At 42.2% G+C, this 19041-nt stretch overlaps 2 protein-coding genes across 3 annotated transcripts in view; both read right to left on the bottom strand.

The window, feature by feature from the left end:
• LOC118175461 (tyrosine 3-monooxygenase-like) overlaps positions 1-5347 on the bottom strand; it is a 40617-nt gene extending 35270 nt beyond the window's left edge. For both annotated transcript variants that reach the window (XM_035341743.1, XM_035341733.1), the window contains exon 1: positions 810-5347. In XM_035341743.1, the coding sequence (XP_035197634.1) occupies positions 810-1007 (198 nt within the window). In that variant the 5' untranslated portion in view covers positions 1008-5347. The remainder of the gene's footprint in view (positions 1-809) is intronic.
• Positions 5348-5839: 492 nt separating this feature from the next.
• PAH (phenylalanine hydroxylase) overlaps positions 5840-19041 on the bottom strand; it is a 38171-nt gene continuing 24969 nt past the window's right edge. Inside the window, exons 6-13 of the mRNA XM_035341757.1 lie at positions 17718-17914; positions 17183-17318; positions 15548-15617; positions 12633-12689; positions 11510-11605; positions 11020-11153; positions 7870-7985; positions 5840-7247 (exon numbers count right to left, since the gene is read on the bottom strand). Coding sequence (XP_035197648.1) covers positions 7204-7247; positions 7870-7985; positions 11020-11153; positions 11510-11605; positions 12633-12689; positions 15548-15617; positions 17183-17318; positions 17718-17914 — 850 coding nt within the window. The 3' untranslated portion in view covers positions 5840-7203. The remainder of the gene's footprint in view (positions 7248-7869; positions 7986-11019; positions 11154-11509; positions 11606-12632; positions 12690-15547; positions 15618-17182; positions 17319-17717; positions 17915-19041) is intronic.

The following is a 19041-nucleotide window of genomic DNA, read 5'->3' as shown; positions in this document are numbered from 1 at the left end:
CAATGAAGCCTAGTAATGCCCAGTTTAGAAGGAGCTAAAATACATGCAGGACTAAGCAGTAAACACAGTAGAATTGCGTAGAGAGAGATGGAGATGAAAGATGAGATACTATTGATTGTGGCATTTCATCTGTGTAGAAATAGCAAATGAGTGACTGGGTAACTCTTGAGAGCATGGCAAAATGAAAGCAGATCTATTGATGTATAATAACACCATAATCATTAAATAATTGCAAACAATTAAAAACAAGTAACAAATACAATACTTTTCTTTTGAGATATAAATTTTCACAGATGAGAGCGAGCACCTGGTAGGGGTACTTCATGTGCCCAGAATATATAATGCCTTTATGGTTTACAGCTCTTGTCTTCTCTATATCTCCTGCCAAATATGCAGGAAAAATCACTGGCTTCTAAAAACACCACAGTCTGAGTACTTGAAATGCTGGCCTGTTTTTTAGTCATGGCTGGCCACCACAATTGCTAGAAACAGACAATAGACTGGTATCTGCTATGAACAGTTCTTGCATAAAATTATGATTCTTCTAAATGATTGTGTCTAGCTGCTTCCTCCTTCCAAAGCATTATCCTCCATCTAGAGAGGCCAGTCAAGCTCTCTAAGCCTCTGAAGCACAACAGGGAGAAGAAGGAAAGAAGAAAGCAGGCTGAGGCATAACTCGGGGGCACAGGCAAGCAGAAGGAGAGCAGTAAAAGAGGGGGAGATGCAGAGTAGGAGACGTGAAGGCAATAGGGGCAGAAGAGGTGGGTCAGTGGAGAAAGGGAATGGAAGGTGAGTGGTAAGGTCTGTACCTCAAAGACTTTGGCTGCCCTGGAGAGCTCAGTCTTCCTCACGTTGCAGAGGGTGAGGGTCAGGATGAGAGTGGCTCCACCATCCTCCTTGCTGGAGTCAAGGCTGCCTTGCCTGTTTAAGGATTGTATGCTGCGCATCACCTTCTCCTTGCTGGCCTCTTCTCCTTGGCCTGAGATCACCCCAAAGTCAGTCTTCATTGGGAGCCAGAGCAGAAGATTGCAACTGCAAGATGTTCAGTGAAAACTTCCTGAGGATGTGTGTACTTTTACCAGCGTAATGGCTGGGGATTGTGATGGGACTGAAGATGCAGTGGGACTATGTGGGTGGTGAGACCAGAGCTGCCAGATGGCAGTGATGCAAGCTGGTTCCTACTGTGTTGGATGTAGAACCATTTATGTCAGCCATGCCAGACACATCAAGGGAAACCGCCTGCGTAGGATCTGCGTAAGAGCCCAAGATAACCCCCCTCTTCTGGATAACTTCAAAGCAGGGCCCTCCCGCTCTGTTTGAAGGTGTCTGCAAGCCATTCACCTCCGGAAATGGGCTCCTTTGAGGAGAGGCAATTAGCCTGAGTACCATTTACATCTCCCAATCTGGATTGACCTGCACCATTTCTCAGATAGCATTTCCTTCCCATTCTCTCTTATCTCAATGGGTACCCATCTGCATTGGCCATGCCCCCAGAGAATCAAACAGGCTCTTGCTCCACTTCTTAGCCCAATCCAGGCAGTGTCCCCTTAGCACTGACACAATTGTGAGAGTGCCAGAAAGATCTATCTGAGTCAAAATCAAAACTCATTGCCTACTTCTGAGCTCTTCCTGCCCACAGGCTTACCTGTCCTTCTCTAGCCCCACATAGGCTGAGTACAGCCTCCCCATTAAGTTCCCCTTAGCTGGCTCCCCAAGTTATAGCGTGCCCCTGTGAAAGTCATCTTGTAGACTCAAAAGGAAGCCCAGCCACTCTTTTGTCCTCTCTTCACAGATGGAGCCATTTTCTGTGTGATCCTTAGCTGATCCTGGATGGGTCTCACACCTCAGTGATGAATTTCTCTTAGCTCCTCCCTGGCCTGGGAAGTTAAATATGACCCGGAGACCATGGCCACACTGCATTTCTCCTTAGCCTGTGAGGCCAGGGAAGGCCTCAGTTCTCCTAGCTATTCCCTGGCCAAGACAGACAAATCCAGGGCAAATTTCAGAGCACCATGCCTGGAAGGCAGATCTCAGCATCCTGAGGAACATCCATCCACCCAGACCTGGAGTACTGTGGGCTCTGCAGGGTGGATGAGTGCCAGCCTGGGAAGCGGGGTCCCTGCAGCTGTGCACAGCCAAGCCTGGGTGCCGCAGGGTCTGGCACTGCCCACAGGCCAGGCAGGGCTGGCCACTGGCTGTGATCCTGAACCCAGCCAGGCTTCAGGATCTGGCAACTTTGTCTGCTATGGGCTACCCCCCAACCCTACACCCCTGGCCCTGCTTAGGTCCCAAGGAGGCATGTCAGAGAGGTCTATGCAGAGCCCAAGGGAGCACCGGGCTTAACTTCACCTGTAAACTGAATAGGATAGGGAAGGTGGGGAGAAGAAAGTAGGCTTTGAGGGGGGAAAAATGCTGTTCCCACACCCATGTTACCATAGCAGAGGTGGCAAGGCTGGGCATGAAGGAGCAGAGACAAGCCTGACTGTCTGAGTCCAGACTGGGCCTTCCTCATGGAAAGTGGATTCATGCATCCCCACATTCAGGTCACAGGCATGGCACAAACAAGTGGCACAAGCTCTGTTTTTCCAGCCTATTCCCTCCTGAGTCTTTGCACTGTAGGTGAAAGCCATAGGTCTTGAGATGTACATCTATGGCACTGGTCACAAGTATTAAGAGGGCAGAACCATTAGGCTCTTACGGTTGTCTTAACAACCTAGTGTCAGAGTCCCATATCTCCATACTTGTACAACAAGAAGCAGAATGGTCCTGTGTATATATATGAGTTGAGGTTTCTCAGTAGACCCAGACTGGAGTCATGAGCCGCCTTTGACAAAGCACAATAAACAAAGCTTGCAGTGCAGCTTTGTAGCCCATTGCAGATCCAGCACAGAGAGATGTGGCTCCCAGGTGATAACATGTCCTTTCCCAGCCAGTGGATGCTCTACTGCCACCTTGGATCCACACTTGGGACAGGCCCAGGATGGCTCCATACATGGTTTCATTGGGTAAGTCAGCTTTCCTAGGACATCCCATTGTGAGAGTGTTGGTTTCAGCACTTTTGGGGAGCTCTAGGAGTACAGTAGGAGAGGTTTCAGGCTGAATGTTGCAGTTTTAAGGGCTATGCAAGGACAGAAACACTGTGTGTCCCACAGGGACAGGCAGCTTCTCCTTGCAGAAAGTAGGTCTCTCCAACCCCAAAACCCAGTAGGCTTACTCTCTCCTGTGCCCTGAGAGGGAGGCCATGGCTGATCACCACAGACAAGCTGCCCATGTTTGAACTGTTCCCATTGTGAATATCTCTACCATGTATGATCACAATGCTATTCATATGAGTTGGAAGTGGCATTAATATTTCTTTCTATTTAATTTAAATGGTTACATTACAACATTAAAAAAGTTTTCTCTGCCAATTGCCAGCATGGTTTGAAGCAGCAAAGAGACAGGCTTTAAAAGAATGAACTCCTGTGAGCTCTTCCTGTGCTTAAGCCCTCTTTCAAGATTTTCTACATCCTTTGTGGAATAAAACATCCCTACTGCAAGGCTGCTGTCAGATTTGGGCATCTTAAGATGCCCAGAGGAGACCACATCCCTATGTAACTTCATGCTGATGACTTCCTGCCTCCAACACCATCACTGGCCTTGGCCAAGGTCACTGTAAAGGAAGAGGGCCTGATGAGAGGGCTTCTTTGGTCTCTTGAAACAAAGCTTGGAGATGAGGACTTTAAGAAATGTGAGCATGTTAGGACAGAACTGAGGAAGTTTACCTAAAAGGTAAGCTTGGGATAGGTGTAGCATAAAAAGATGTCCAGAGTATGCAAAGGTAAAGGAATCAATATGTTGCTGTATATTTCTAGGTAATTACACACATCAAGGGACTTTTTTTCAAATCTCAGCTTCCTGTTCTTCTCAGCTTCATGATCTTGTCAGGATGAGTGAAACTCAGTCACTGCAGGTTAGCCTTCTTTTAATTGGAGCCCACCTCAGAGAGTCTTTCCCCCTTCCCTGTGTATTTACTTCTGATCAACTCGTGTGTTTAACTTACATATAAGCTTTATATTGTCCAGATAAATCAAAGAGCATTTTGCTACACAGTTTTAATTTTGTTTAGCGTGAAAGTAAGAAGTGGCCCATAAAGAAGTATCACTTTAAATGAAATTTACTTTGTATTATTTAAAGCACATTAAAGCTGTTATTTTTCTTCAAGAAAATCTATTCTCAGTATACGTCCTCTACTTTTTAAATACTGAGCATTTAATAACTTTTTCTCATCTCTGAGTCTTGCTGAACAGCTATGTGATGATGCTTTGCCTGAGCTATTGTTCATTTACACCTGCATTAATGGACACAGAATCAGACTTGTGTCATCAATGTGCTTTAACCATTCCACCTGCACATAAAAGACAATTATGAATCCTGGGTTCTTAATATTTCTATAGATTTACCACTGCTGTCATGCATAACAGAAATCAAAAGCAGAGGAGCTTGGAAAGCTGCCTGCAGATTAGTTTGAAAGATTTCACCCTTGGGATGAAATTGTCTTTTTTGGTACAGAGTTACCTTATGGGTCCCATTATATGAAGAGAGAAAAATATGGGTTATTTTCACACTGAAAATACATGCCAAGAAGAACTGAAAGATCTACACAGACCTTGTCATGAGAAAAAAAAAAAAAAAAAAAAAAAAAAAAAAAAAAAGATACAGAGATAAAAAAGCTTACTTCAAAGCACCAAAATGATTCCATTTTGCATAAGTGTACTTCTACAGAAAAGGTTTCCAGCTGGTATCTGTAGATTAATGTTATTAGCCACCATAAATATAAAGGAAACATCTGTACTTTCTGTCTTCCTAGAGGATGATGCTTATACTGAAGCTCCACTGATTTTCAATCTATAAATACAAGAGTAGTACAATAGTAGGTACTGAACTTAAGAATTTTCAAATCCCCCTTCATCTTTGGATCTTCTAACAGAAATATGACTCTTGAATCATGTTGGTATCATAATGCAGTACTGTTTCAAGCTGGAAATACTGTTCTGCATTGGTTTGGTCGATTCAGTTCCAATATACAAGTGCTGATCTCCTTTCTTCAACTGGGGAGCTACAGGGAGGTGGACATGTCCAAGCGAGCATTTAGCTGTCTTGAGTGAAAGTTATTGGAAAAAATACAGAAATAGGCTTCTGAACATCAAAGCTCTTATATCTCTATGGCTCATCTGGGTTAAACTAGAAACACCCTTGTTTCCATTTTCTGCCTCAGTCAAGCTATACTCCAGGCAGAACAAAAGTACTTTAACAAAAGAAGGATATTAAAGCTGAGGTGGGGGAAGGGAGGAGACTCAAAAAAAAAAAAAAAAAAAAAAAAAAAAAAAAAAAGATTGAAAATTTGTCTCAAATTATTCTGTCTGTGAATCTGAATGCATTCCCATAATACATGTCTCCTATAGTGTTGGTGGGGACTTTAGCCACAGATATGGTGAATTAGGATTCGGAAGGCTCTAGTATCTTCAGCTGCATTAAAAGACACAATTCTCCTTCATTTCCAACAGGAATGGTATTGTTATCCACCTGGATTATGAGCCCAAAAAGTTTGGAGATACCTTGCAGCAGTGCTGAATAAAGCACCCACTCTCAGAGGACACATACTATACAAGGTAACCTTCACACCTCAGCTTTCCTCAGTGAGTAGCTGAATAAGTCAATTTAGACAGCTCTCCCCTTTCTGTCAGCTTGTTGAATCAGCTCTAAGACAACGATGTTACACAATATTACAGCCATCACAGCTCTAAGATTGGGCTAATAAGGCCTTGATGACATGTTAAACTTCTGCATGTTTTCTTACTTGCACAGAGTATTGGCAAAGTGACCTAGCATCCAACAGCAAAAAGCAACACAGATGTGTCTTTAGGTAACTCTTCTCTGAAAAGGCCTTTTTGTGGGTACTGTACTGAGGCATGTGTACTGGGTCTGGCATGTGTACCCCATGATCTGGATAAGCAGTCTCAGTGCCTTGCTTAGGGACTCCATTCTGCAAATCAATGACAGAACACAGCATAAAATATTCTTGACCTGCACAAATCTTTTTGGGATTAATCATTGTGCAAATACTGTATATTTGTGTGTGGCAAAAGATCTTTGTTAAGGAAGCTGCAGCATATTTGCTGTCTTTTCTACTAGCATCTGTGCTTTTGATCAATGGCAACATCACACTTTTAGAAAAAAAAAATATTTCACAATAGAGGTGTTCATGTGTAAAAGCAGTACAGTTTTACCAAGGGAAGGTCATACTCTACAGGACCAAACAGCGTGTGTATATTCCCTGAAACATGTAGAGTTTAGGATTTCGTGGGGAATATGCACAGATGTGAGGGACTGAGGGAAAAATGAATGTGAGAGAAAAAAGGTGGATTAGTCTGTGTTGGATATTACCATCCAGTCACTGTGCCAAGTGTGATAATGCAACCCCATGTCTGCAGCAGATTGTAGTTCTGCATGGTAGAGATCTCCTCCTTCTGCCAACCTTTCGCACAAGAGATACAGAGGGTTTCCATAGATTCCCAGAACTAAGTTGATGTTTATGCTTTAGTCAGAAGAAAAAAATGGATTAGCGTCTGAAGGCCAAAAGAGGCAAAGGTCACCTGCAAGTGTCTCTTTTTCCTTTGAAGACAGGATGAAGGAGTTGGGGCTTTTCAGCCTGGAGAAGTCTCTGGGGAGACCTCACAGCAGCCTTCCAGTGCCTAAAGGGGGCCTGCAGGAAAGCTGAGGATGGACTCTTTGTCAGGGAGTGTAGTGATAGGACAGGATGTAATGGCTTTATACTGAAAGAGGGTAGGTTTTGATTAGATATAAAGAACTTCTTAACTACGAGCATGGTGAGGCACTGGAACAGGTTGCCCAGAGAAGCTGTGGATGCTCCATCCCTGGAAGTGTTCAAGGACAGGTTGGGTGAGAGTTTGAGCAACCTTGTCTAGTGGGAGGTGTCCCTGTCCATGGCAGGGGGATTGGAAATAGATGGTCTTTAAGGTCCATTCCAACCCAAACCATTCTCTGATTCTTTTTCTGATAATCTGTGATAATTAAGATATATGACATAAGCATTCATGCAGTACACAGGAAGGTAATAGACTGACACTAAGTGAAGACTGTTATTTGCATATGGCAGCTTCTAGACTCTAACTGATGATTAGTACGAGTTATAGACAATCTTCATTTTATCTTCTGAAGAGCATTGCAAAGGATCCCCATCTCACCTGCAAAGGAAATAACCACAGTAATTAATCCTACAGTTATCCCGTTTCTAAAACCCCTGTATATATTTACCATTTATATTCATTCCCTGAAAAAAAAATAATAAATAGTTGAGCTAATAAGTGCTGGATTGGACACATTTACGAGGGTCATAATGAAGTACAGGTTTTAAAGTCAGTCCTTCACCTTCATCAGCCATACAAGGTTGGCTTGCAGGAATAAGAATGCTGGCTCTTAGCAGGCCAGTCAATATTAAAAATATTTCACATCAGGGAAAAAGCTAGAGTGACAAAAGAAAATATGACTAAGCCAATCTTTCCCTTTACTTCCTTGCTGAAAACAACTAGAGCCTGAGGTCAGAATCCATCACCAGGCCCTCTGGCCTTTCCTAGCACCTCCAGTAAAACTGGATATTTCATATGTAACAACCTATAGTCAAGTGGAAGTGCTGTTTGGAGGTTAGCTAGAATTAGGAAGGAATTTTTGCACCATAAAGGAGATGTCTGATGACTGAACTTGGTCAAGCTCAAAGCACAAAAGGCGACCAGACAAAATCTGCTTTGTGGTTACTATTTCTGATTCAAGCTCTGATGAATTCAAGCTAACAAATGTGTAGTTCCTTACTGTTGATGGTGTCAGCTAAATTCTTCAGTTGCTTTGCATTGTCCAGGACTTCGATTCTCTGGGTGTAGGGATTGTATCGAACAGAGAAAGGACGAGGGATCGTCTGAGCAAATTTCCTGAGGGAAAAATACAAAAACAGATGCAAACCTGAAAAGCTCCTATTTTCAGTAACTTTCTTTTCTTGGTTGGTATGTGCATTTGTTGGTGAGGGTAATAAGAAAATCTGTGAAAGGAAATAACTGAAATTCCTGCTGAGTGAGCTGAGACCTACAGCATTCTGTAACATGCTTGAATGTTCATTTATCCTTACCACCTTTATTTTTTCCAAGCAGGCCTAATTATGCTATTGGCGTGTCAACACTGCTCCTGATATAGTCCAACTATGCAGCTATCAGGATATGCCAAACTTTAAAACTTCATTTTCCTTTCAGTAATGCAAAAGATAGGAATCCTGATCCATGTTCGCAGTTTCTGAGAAAGCGAGGTCCAGTATCTATGCCATCCAGGCATATCATGGAGCCAGCAAACTTAATTTCTGGCATTGTTAGTAGAGGCACCCAGGTCATTGCAAATATAGGAGACAGTCAGTGGAGTGAAGATGAAGTCTTGCCACTCCTTATTCACAGTTGCAAAATAGTTAATTCCATGGCAAAGGCAGTAAGAATTCAGTATCTTGGGAAAATATTAATTTGCATAACCACAGAACTGTAGAAAGGAAGACTCTGAGTGGTCAGAGCTATTGTTCCAGACTCCTTGCAGACCCCAGCAGGATACTGGCTTATATATCTGCTTCAGATTACTGAAGTTATTGCTGAAAGAGGAAGGAAAGCATGCAGGAATTGATTATGGAACCCCACTTATACAGACTGTGACTCGTCATGTTAAATCCCATAGGCCTAGAACAGTGGAATACGCTGGATGCCACCTCCACATTGCTCCTTCAATTTACCCCTAATTACTATCAGCTAAAACTCATTTCAGACAGATTTCAGTGTGAGCAGGACACAAGGTGTGACAGTAAAAAAAAAAAAAAAAAAAAAATTAGGGTGGCTATGATGAAAGTTTTTCTAAGTGTTTTCTGGTGTTTTTCTAAGGGAACAGATCCCCTTTAGACGTCAGTCTTCCTAAATCTCAGCTGAATGTAATATTCTTATTAGGAGATGAATATCTCAATATGAAATTTCCAGGTCAGCCTCAGAAGAATTTTTCAGGGAGGTTTTCTGTTAGACACACACACAAATGTGCACCCAGGCATAACCCACCAACACAGGCATTGGACCAACCTGTTCACCTCTCTCAGTTTAACCAGTTCTCCAATTTGATCTTTGAAACAAATAAAAGAAGCCCCAAGATCCTTTTTATAAAGCAATGCAACATCTTACTTTTTTTTAAAGGAGCTTGCTTATCAGTTCTTATCAGTTCATTTCAGTGAGAAGAAGTACACAGAGAAGATAGAAAATGTGTGCAGGATATTAATAGCATAAACCAGAAGAGAAAGCTATCTTTCTCAAGTATTGCCCCAGAGCAAATGGTAGGAGTAGAGGCTGTAGGTTTTCACTGACTGAGGAAAAAGCAGGGGAGGTAGCTAGGAAGACCTAGAAGCTGAGTAGCCTAGGGCAGCAAAATATTTTGGATCTTGGTATGTGTTCATCTGTGTGAGAGAGAGAAAGAAAGAAAAGATGGCAGGTCTGAGGCAAGTCCCTGTATGGCATCTCATGTGAAAGATTTGTAGAGTGTGAACAAGGCTAACCCCCAGTGGCTTGGCTAACATCCAGAAAGAATGTCGTTGTTGTTGTTTTTTTAAAAAAAAATAGAAATATTGCTGTGAGGTGGAACCCAAACTGAACCACAAATGCAGTCTGAGCCAGTCCTGTTTCAGGAACCAGAAATGAACCTGGGCCATTACTTCAAAGTCTTGTTGAACTGGAACTGAATTTGTGTTTGAGTCACAGATGGCTGAAACATTTACTGTGTAGCCCTGTAGGCTCATAAACACGCTGCTGGTAACAAGCTGGAGGCTCTGTATTAAGCTAACAACAGAGGTCTCAGGATGAAGGTTATTAGGCTTGCTTGGACATTTGTTTAGCTGTAATAGCAATTGTTTAATGATCATGTAGCTATTACCTAATTTGTTTTAGTTTAGCTCAATTCTGAATAATTGTGTGCTATAATGCCTACTGTTAATAATTTCCGTATAGGCAGGAATACCACGTAGTCATGCTGTACAGAGTGAACTAAGTCTGGCCCTAAAGTAATAATGGAACATAAAGAGCTACTGGCATGGGCTGATAACAGGCCTTAAAAGCATGAGCATAGGATGATGCTGTGGTCCCTGGGCTATCAGGCTATTAGCAACTCTCCAACTCCCCACTGGTCAGTTACTCATAGTAATTTAGGAGCTGAGAAAAAAAAAATAAAGACCTAAAATAATATTTAACATACATTTGTAAAGTCAGAACTAAAACGTATTTTCAGAACAATGTAGAAAAAGTAAGCTATAAAGAATGTTAGAGAACATAAAAATGGCCCTGAGCACACCTTGGACTCAGGAGGAAGAAACAAAGCATCAAGAACATCAACACCTTCCCCCTCCTCACAAAAGAGAGAAAGAAACTCTATTCATTAGTATCACAGCTCTGCCCTGAAGACCTCAACAGATGCTGATTACTTGACAGCTCCACCCACCTCCACCAAACTGAAACCATTGACTTTAGGACACAAAAGAAAGTGTAAGGGTGGGCATAATTTCAGTATAAAAGGAGACTATACTAGGAGATTATTTTTTATAACAAACTTTAACTATAGCAATGTTAAAAGGACTTGTTCTCCATTAATTAGCTACCTTTGAACCTATGTGTTACTATCAGTGCAATTGGACTTATAAGGCTTTTTTTGGATGTATTTTGGTTATACTGATGAAACTCAATTAGGATAAGCAGAAATTCTTGGCTTCATATAAACGGCATGTTCCCCTCATTCCCCATAACAAAATTTTTAGTGTAACAACTGCTAAGTCTCTTTGAGCACTGAAGAACTTATTATAAAGCCTCTCAGGACAATACCTGTCAACCCAATACCTGTTATGGCAATGAGTTCCATTGTGTTTGCAGAGGTCGAGAAATTGTATCATATATGGAATGACTGGATTACCTTAGCTTTTCTTTTGCATCTTTAAAACTTTCAGCAACAAAGTAGACAGGCTGGAACTCAGTAACAGGGTACTTCTGCACAGCAGTCTTCTCCAGGACAAGAGGCTGAATCTCAGGTTTACTTGATAAACAGTACTATGAGGAAAAGGGTAAGAGATTTGTTTCAGTTTAAAAGTGCTCTAATTTGCTGTGAAAGAAAGATAGAGCTACTGAATACCACCCAGTTTCTCAGAGGGAAGACTTGCTGCTGTGGAATACCAATGACACAGTGACTTACTAGGAAAGAAGCAGCTATGAGCCCTTTGTCTATAAATACACTGACACATCTATTAGGTAGAGCACTTCATTGAACTATGACATTATATGCTACTTGTGTGCACAAAGTATGAAGGAAAATAAGGGTATGAACATATCTGGAAGAGAAATTTGACCGATTATAAAAGCCCAGGTATGAACAATGTCTCGTCTTCGAAATGTTTTATAGAACACACCTGTAGCTCCCCAAATGAAGACAGCAGCCCTGCACCATACGCCTTTAGTGAATCGCCTTCCTTACATAGTCCAAACTCCACTGTAAACCAATAAACCTAGAAAGAAATTTAGAGAGAAGCATATGATTCCTTGATCAAAATGGGCAGGGACACATCATTGATTTGAATGCATTTAGAATTTGCATTTCTATTTAAAATATTGCAGTGTGTCAAATATCAACTGAATAAATACAATAAACATCTTCACAGACTGAAATTATTTTCCTGGAAGGGCCACAGTACAAATTCAGGTTCCTGACAAATGCAGTTGTGTTTTACTGTGCTTACATATGTCAGCAGAGAAGAGATGACGAAACTATAGCAATAAAATTTCATTTTGTCTGGCCAACTCAGTTGAAGTTTGAACCTTTGATGATAGAAGTTTGTTTCCTGTTTTACACAGAGGGCATCTAGCTGCAGCAGCACAGAGGGAATGGGCTGTTAGTGCAATAGGAGACATTAGTGTGTGGCATAGCTTGACTTTTTGGTCCACTACTATGTGTTTGAAGAATATGTGCCCTGCCTCAGAAAAGCTACTTCATCTATCAGAAACAGCAAAGATGCTGCAGTACTCTGCCAGGTGAGCTGGCACTGGTGACACTAATCTCATGAATTAATGAGATCACTAGTCTCATCTAGATCATTAGATCAGTAATGTGATCTCTCTCTCTCTCCTGATTTTCATTTGGAGTCGCAGTTCTCTCAGAGCAGGATTCAGGTAAGGCATTAACTTAGCTGCCTAGCAGGGCAGAAGAAAAGGAACACTAGCAAGTAGAACAGCTATGGAAGCTGTCTCCCGAAATTCACTGGGGGCATGTAGTAACATGTAATCTCCTCTTGCCCAATATGTTTGTGCTGGAGGAAGTCTTGTCTGGCCCTCTGTGTTTAATCACAGCTGTCACTTCGAATAAGTGGTGCCAAAATTATTTTTCTTTAATGTAACTGTTCAGGGTGGGGTTTTCCAATTATGGACTTCACTCTGTTCCCATTCAACTCTATGGGAGTTCTATCAGTGACTTCAGTGGCAGCAGAATTAAACAACATGGGGTGCTTTGGAAAATTGGGCCCTCATTTATTAAATTACCGTAGCAAGTTTCTCGATGAAATCATCTGGAGCTCCCAGAGATGCCAGTCCAATTTCCTGTAACAATAAACCATTATTCTTCAAGCCATTTATTGCAAACATTCTTCCTGTCTTGTCTTATGTAATTTCTCACATTTTAAATGTTACCATCACTTACTACCACACACAAATGTTTACAGGACATGTTCCTATCATGCAACATCAATTTTAAACCAGAAATATCTCCAGAAATGAACAAAAGAGTCCTGTCTAAATGTCATTTACAAGGCATAGCTCTTTGTGCTTGGTACAAAAGCCATTGAAGTCAAATAAAATTCTCCTCTTGCTTTGACAGACTTTTGATCAAGCCCACAATGCACACCCAAGAGAATGATACAGTCAAAAGGAGATAGATCAATCACTTCCATACAGTTTAAATATTTATTTTTGCTTTGATGGGTCGGAATTGCAGGAGGTTTCTTGCAGCCTTGAAAGATGTGTGTGTGTGGTGTTTTTTTTTTTTTTTTTTTCCTGAATGACAGGGCATGATTTGAAAGAGCTCATTCATATCTTGGGAGGTAATAGAAACTTTCCCAGGAGGCATGCTATAGCTGGATTCAGAAGACAGCTACATGAGACTGTATATAACCAAGTACCTTTCTCGCTTTGATCCAGTGAGGACTGCACAATGTAAATCAGAGCCCTCACTCCCAGTACCCTTTCCCAAACCAAAAGCGTTAGTGCAGCTATTGTCAAATATGTCAAATCCCAATAAGCCAAAGTGCATTATGAAGGAATCCCTTGTCCTGGGGAAGTGCAGAGCCTGAGGTCAATGCTGAGTGCTAATAGCTACAGCAGGTTAACTTCTGTCTTGTGAGCAGATTGTTACTTAAAGGCTATGTCCCTTTCTTTCCCTTCTTCCATATTTCCATCTTTCTGTCCTTCTTGAACTTCCATCCTTCCATCCTCAATCCTTCTTTCTGTCTTTATTTATGTCTCTCTTTGTCTTTCTCCTCTTTAATTCTTTCTTCCTGTCTGTCTGTCTGTCTGTCAGTCTGTCTGTCTACCTGTCTGTCTGTCTATCTGTCTATCTGTCTGTCTTTTCTTGTTTTCTGGTAAGATGCAGCCTAAATTTACTCCTTTCCTGAAGTTTGGCTTCTTTTCCAGAGGCATTAACACTAGCAAAGAGAAGGCTCTTCTCCAGCCTTCTCACACATTTGCAAATAGGACAGTTCTTCACTTGAAATCCTCTGTGATAGACTCTGTGGCTTCAACAGAAAAATAAATAAATAAATAAATAAATAAATAAATAAATAAATAAATAAATAATCTTCACTTTCCCTAACGTTTGGGCTACAAGATGGAGCAATAACTCATTTGAATCACGAGCCATTTAACTTTCCCCAGAAGGATCAACATCTACAAAGAAGGTTTTAGATGAATTCTTCGCAAAGGATTTGCCTGTAAAAAACAACCCACACAAGACAAACATTGGCGTATGGGTACATAAGTTCAAGCATGTGACTTGTGTCTAGATTTCAAGCAGTAAATAAATCCTGATTCACAGTCTGCGTGACATCAGCTGTTGTCAGAAAAGCAGCAATGCTCTCCCCTACGTTCTGGTTTGTTTCTTCACTACTCTTATGAAGCTACCAACTGCGAACATTCATCAGTTCAGTAGAATAGAATCATAGAATAATTAAGGTTGGAAAAGACCTCCAAGATCATCTGGTCCAACCATCCTACTACTACCAATGTCACCCACTAAATCATGTCCCTAAGCACCACATCCAACCTTTCCTTGAACACCCCCAGGGACAGTGACACTACCACTTCCCTGGGTAACCCGTTCCAATGCCTAACTACTCTTCTGAGAAGAAATGTCTCCTAATTTCCAACCTAAACCTCCCCTGGTGCAACTTGAGGCCAATCCCTCTAGTCCTATCACTAGTTACCTGTGAGAAGAGGCCAACCCCCAGCTCCACACACCTTTCTTTCAGGTAGCTGTAGAAATCCATAAGATCTGCCCTGAGCCTCCTCTTCTCCAGACTAAACAACCCCAGTTCCCTCAGCCGCTCCTCACAGAACTTGTGTTCCAGGCCCTTCACCAGCTCCATAGCCCTTCTCTGGATGTGCTCCAGGGCCTTGATGTCCTTCTTGTACTAAGGGGCCCAAAACTTAACACAGTACTTGAGGTGTGGCCTAACCAGAGCCAAGTACAGGGGGACAATCACCTTCCTGGTCCTACTGGCTGCACTATTCCTGATACAAACCAGGATGCTGTTGGCCTTCTTGGCCACCTGGGCACACTGCTGGCTCATGTTCAGGGGAGCATTGACCAACACCCCCAGGTCCTTTTCCTCTGCACAGCCTTCCAGCCTCTCTGCCCCAAGCCTGTAGTGCTACGTAGGGTTGTTGTGGCCAAAGTGCAGGACCCGGCACCTAGCCATGTTGAATCTCATCCCATTGGCCTCAGCCCATCAATCCATCCTGATCAGGTCCCTCTGCAGGGCCTTCCTACCCTCCGGCAGATCAACACTTCCCCCCAGCTTGGTGTCATCTGCCAATTTATTGAGGGTGCACTCAATTCCCTCATCCAAATCAACAATAAAGATATTAAAGACGATGGACCCAATACCGACCCATGGGGAACACCAATGGTGACTGGTCGCCAGCTGGATTTAACTCCATTCATCACCACTCTCGAATACCTATCCATGACAATCTCAGATGACCAAACAGAAAGGAAAATAGTTTATACCACTTGTTATTTGGAATAGGAGTCTCAGTTGACCTCAGTCACTCTTAAAAAATAAGCTTAAAGATGAATTTCCTGCCACACCATCCCATCCCTCATAGCTCTTAGTTCATCCTCTGAATTGCCTCAGCTCTGGTGTGTTCAGTTATAACAATAGCATAATTGCTGAATAACTTACCTGGGAAAACTGAGCAAAACTGGGATCAGCAAAAAGAGGCACATGTCCTAGCAGCTCATGGCAAATATCACTGCAGAAAAACAAGACATCTGAATAACTTTAATTTAGGCAAAGTCCAGCCCTAGAGTCCACGTATAGTCAGGAGTGCAGGGCATGCACTCCTATCAGCAAATAATGCTCAGGGCTCATGGGCAAACATTTTTGCTCTAACTTGACTCTTGTGAGGTCAAGGTTTGCACTCTCAAGACTTTTTAGTGGTTTTATCCTCACAGATGCCTCAGAAGAAGGATGGTGTATTATTTGTTTTCCTTTTGGAAGAAAACTGTCCTTTCAACTGTTCACTTCCCCAGCTCACAGAAGACCAGGAAGATATCATCCCACCAAAGGAAACATGCTTTTCAATCTCAAGGGCAGGAAATAGCTCTAAATGTAGCTCAAGCAACTAAGACAACTCACCATAGTGTCAACATGCACCTCAGGAACTCAACCTGAGCCCCTGTTCAGGCCCAGAGCCTCACACTAAGATAGGAACTCACTCTTCTTTATGTGGGATTCCTTTCACTACAAGTTGAAGTTGGCAGCTGAACAGGTGTGTTTGGGGAAGAGCTCACCTAGGGACTGCTAGAGTTTTCAAAGACCCAGAAGCAGTTTAGTGAGACAGAAAGGCAAGAGGGATGAGATGCTCCCAGGAAGGCAAGGTCTGTGGAAGACTTCTATAGGGCAAATACTTGAAGAGCAGATATTCAAAGAGATGCGTGCCCAGGAGAACAGCCCAGTCAACAAGAATTAAACTGGGGATTTGAGAGGCAAGGGACTCAGAGGGAAAGATGTAAGCCACATTGTGAAAGATGTCATTCACTGGACCCTTCTGGAGACAGAGCAAGACTTGCAGTCACTGTATAACAGCAGGGGCTGTGGTAAGGCTTTCCACTCTGCAGTCAGTCCCTATTTGCCTGGGCATTTTGTGAGGAGATGAGAGCAAGGCAGATTTCTGTGTGGCTTTGTGCAGGATGGGAATAGGGTGAAGAGACACAAGCAGAAAAAAAACAGAAGAATAATGAGTGGGAAAATGGAGGGGAAAGGGAGGCTGTGGAAAGAAGTAGAGAGAAAATAAATATTATGGATGGGAAGGAAGAATTGCAATAATATAAAGAAGAGGAAAAAGATTTTTTTTAATAGCAAGTGAAAAAGGGCATGGACAGACAGAAATATTACAATATAAAACTGAAAAAGAGGAGGGGTCACTGATCTGGGCTTCCTCTATCTTGCTTCCAGAAGCTTGCTTGCAAAATGTTGAGTCATTCTTGCATTAGATTTCACACCACTGCTTTGGGTGTTAACAGATAAGTTAAATGCTTTTGTATGCTGCTCTCCCGCCTCCCAGCCACCACACAAGCATGTCTTCAGTTAGTAGAACTGTCTGATCAATCCCAGAAGAACTTGCAGAAGAGGATACAGCTTACTAAAAAGACTAGAAATCTTCCAAAAACCTTTTCAGAAGAGAGCAGTTGCTTGTCTGCTTTCCATTAACTGTTCCCAGGAGTGCTCTGGAGTCCCACATGGTTATTATCGGTTGGCCTGATCTTATTGCTAGTCTGCTATGACTTTATGTACTTTCTGTGCCAAAGTACTTACGGCTCTGGTGTGTACATAGGTTTGGACGCATGGCGAATATACTGTGTAGAATGAAATACTCGGAATGCCAACCCAGCCAAGAAATCCCGAGAGGAGAGCAAGCCTGCAACAGGACGCAGGCGAAATCCAGTGCAGGCTGAAGAGACAGAAAGATGGCATGTTAAAAGCACCCAGTGTACTTGATTTATCCTTATCTGAACTCCTCACAGTAGAAGAAAGTTGATAATTCCCTGAATTAAAAGAGAAAACTCTTTGCCCTCACTATGTTAAATAGAGTTTAGCTGTGAAAGAGCAGGGAATTTTCTACCCATGTGTACCATCATCATAGTACCTGACATCCATACCAATGTACTTCTGAAAGTTTTCAAGAGGGACTTAGGCACAGGCTAAAGAATGTGCCTCAGTGCTCGCAGGAAGCCTACAATTGAGCAGATAGTGCTTGTCCACCTGTGAAAACACCACCCCAACTGACAGAAGAGGCATGTTTATGTATATATATATATGTTATTTTTTTTTTCATATGCTTCAAACTTACTCTGCAAGAATTTTGAAATATCTTCAAGCTGGGGAATGTTATCCTCCCGGTAGCCACAGTACTTCTCTAGCAATGGGAACACATGGTTATGTTCATAACAAGCATGAGTTGGATAGAGACTCTTCAACTCCCTGAAGACAGTTCCCCATGTTTTCTTTTCTTCTTCTGTGTAGGTGACTCGAGGAATAGGTTGGCCACTGAAAACAAATATAGATATTCTCCATAGGAGTGACAGAGAAAGTGCCCTATGCCACCAGCATCATACTCTGGAGCTCTACATGGGCTGGTCAGGAGCTGCTGGTGCAGGAAGGGAGATGCCTTTACTCTGACATGGAGGTGCAAAAGGAGTCTTACTTGCCCCTAGGCATTGACTGAGAAGAACTCTACTGACCTCAGGTGAGATACTGGCCTTTAGCCAACCCCTTGCATTACTGTGATACAAATAAATTAGTGCTTATTTGTCTTATCAAGACATTCTTCTAAAAATATTCTCTGGCTGATGGTTTCAATTTCTTTCTATTTCTAACCATGGAACAGCTGTTGTATTTCTTGCTCTAATGCACACTATATTAATTGTCTTTGTTACAACAGGGAAACCACCAGCTCCAGAAAAGTCTGTTCCATGGCAGTCTGAGAAATTCTGAGCTGTACTTTATGCTACAACAGATGCAGACTTCAGCCAATTTGACTTTTTTTTTTTTCTTTTTTTCTTTTTTTTTTAATTGTAATGAGTAATTTTGTGTCAAATCCCACCCTCAGGCCACCATGTACTTAGCTCATGTTGAAGCTATTGAAGCTAACATGAATTAGACAATCCCAAGCTATGTGTTTTGGCCTCCTGTGAATAGTCAATTTCTTAGCAATAATGATAGGGCCATAGGTGAATCCAACAGCTTTGAAAAATCAAAGGGTTTTAAGTAACTTAATAGGGTTAACATCACTGCTGGAATAATGCCGGAGCTTTCCAAGCCCCAGAGACCCATTGTTAAACTATCGATGACACCCTACCATCTCCCACCCCCTCATTTTCCCCTTGAGCCTCAGGGCAGCTCCTCTGGAGTACCATAATTTTCTGCATCCCTGTATCAGCCCTTCTTTGATTTGTGGAGCTTTAAACATCACGTTGAATTACAAGGATTGCTTGGGGATTTTTGTTCCTATAACACTCCTAAGTAATCCTCAGCCATCTTCCAGGGCTACAGGGGAGAATTATTGGCTTAAAAACTTTTCAAATTTCAATTAAAAAATTGCAAGAATGAACAGGGCCAGAAGCTAAGGAAGGTGGACGGAAGAGGCAAGCTAAAGGCAAAGAAAGAAACAACCA

The sequence above is a fragment of the Oxyura jamaicensis genome, chromosome 1 (genome assembly GCF_011077185.1).
Source record: "Oxyura jamaicensis isolate SHBP4307 breed ruddy duck chromosome 1, BPBGC_Ojam_1.0, whole genome shotgun sequence".
NCBI lineage: Eukaryota > Metazoa > Chordata > Aves > Anseriformes > Anatidae > Oxyura > Oxyura jamaicensis.
This window is presented reverse-complemented; position numbering and strand designations above follow the sequence as displayed.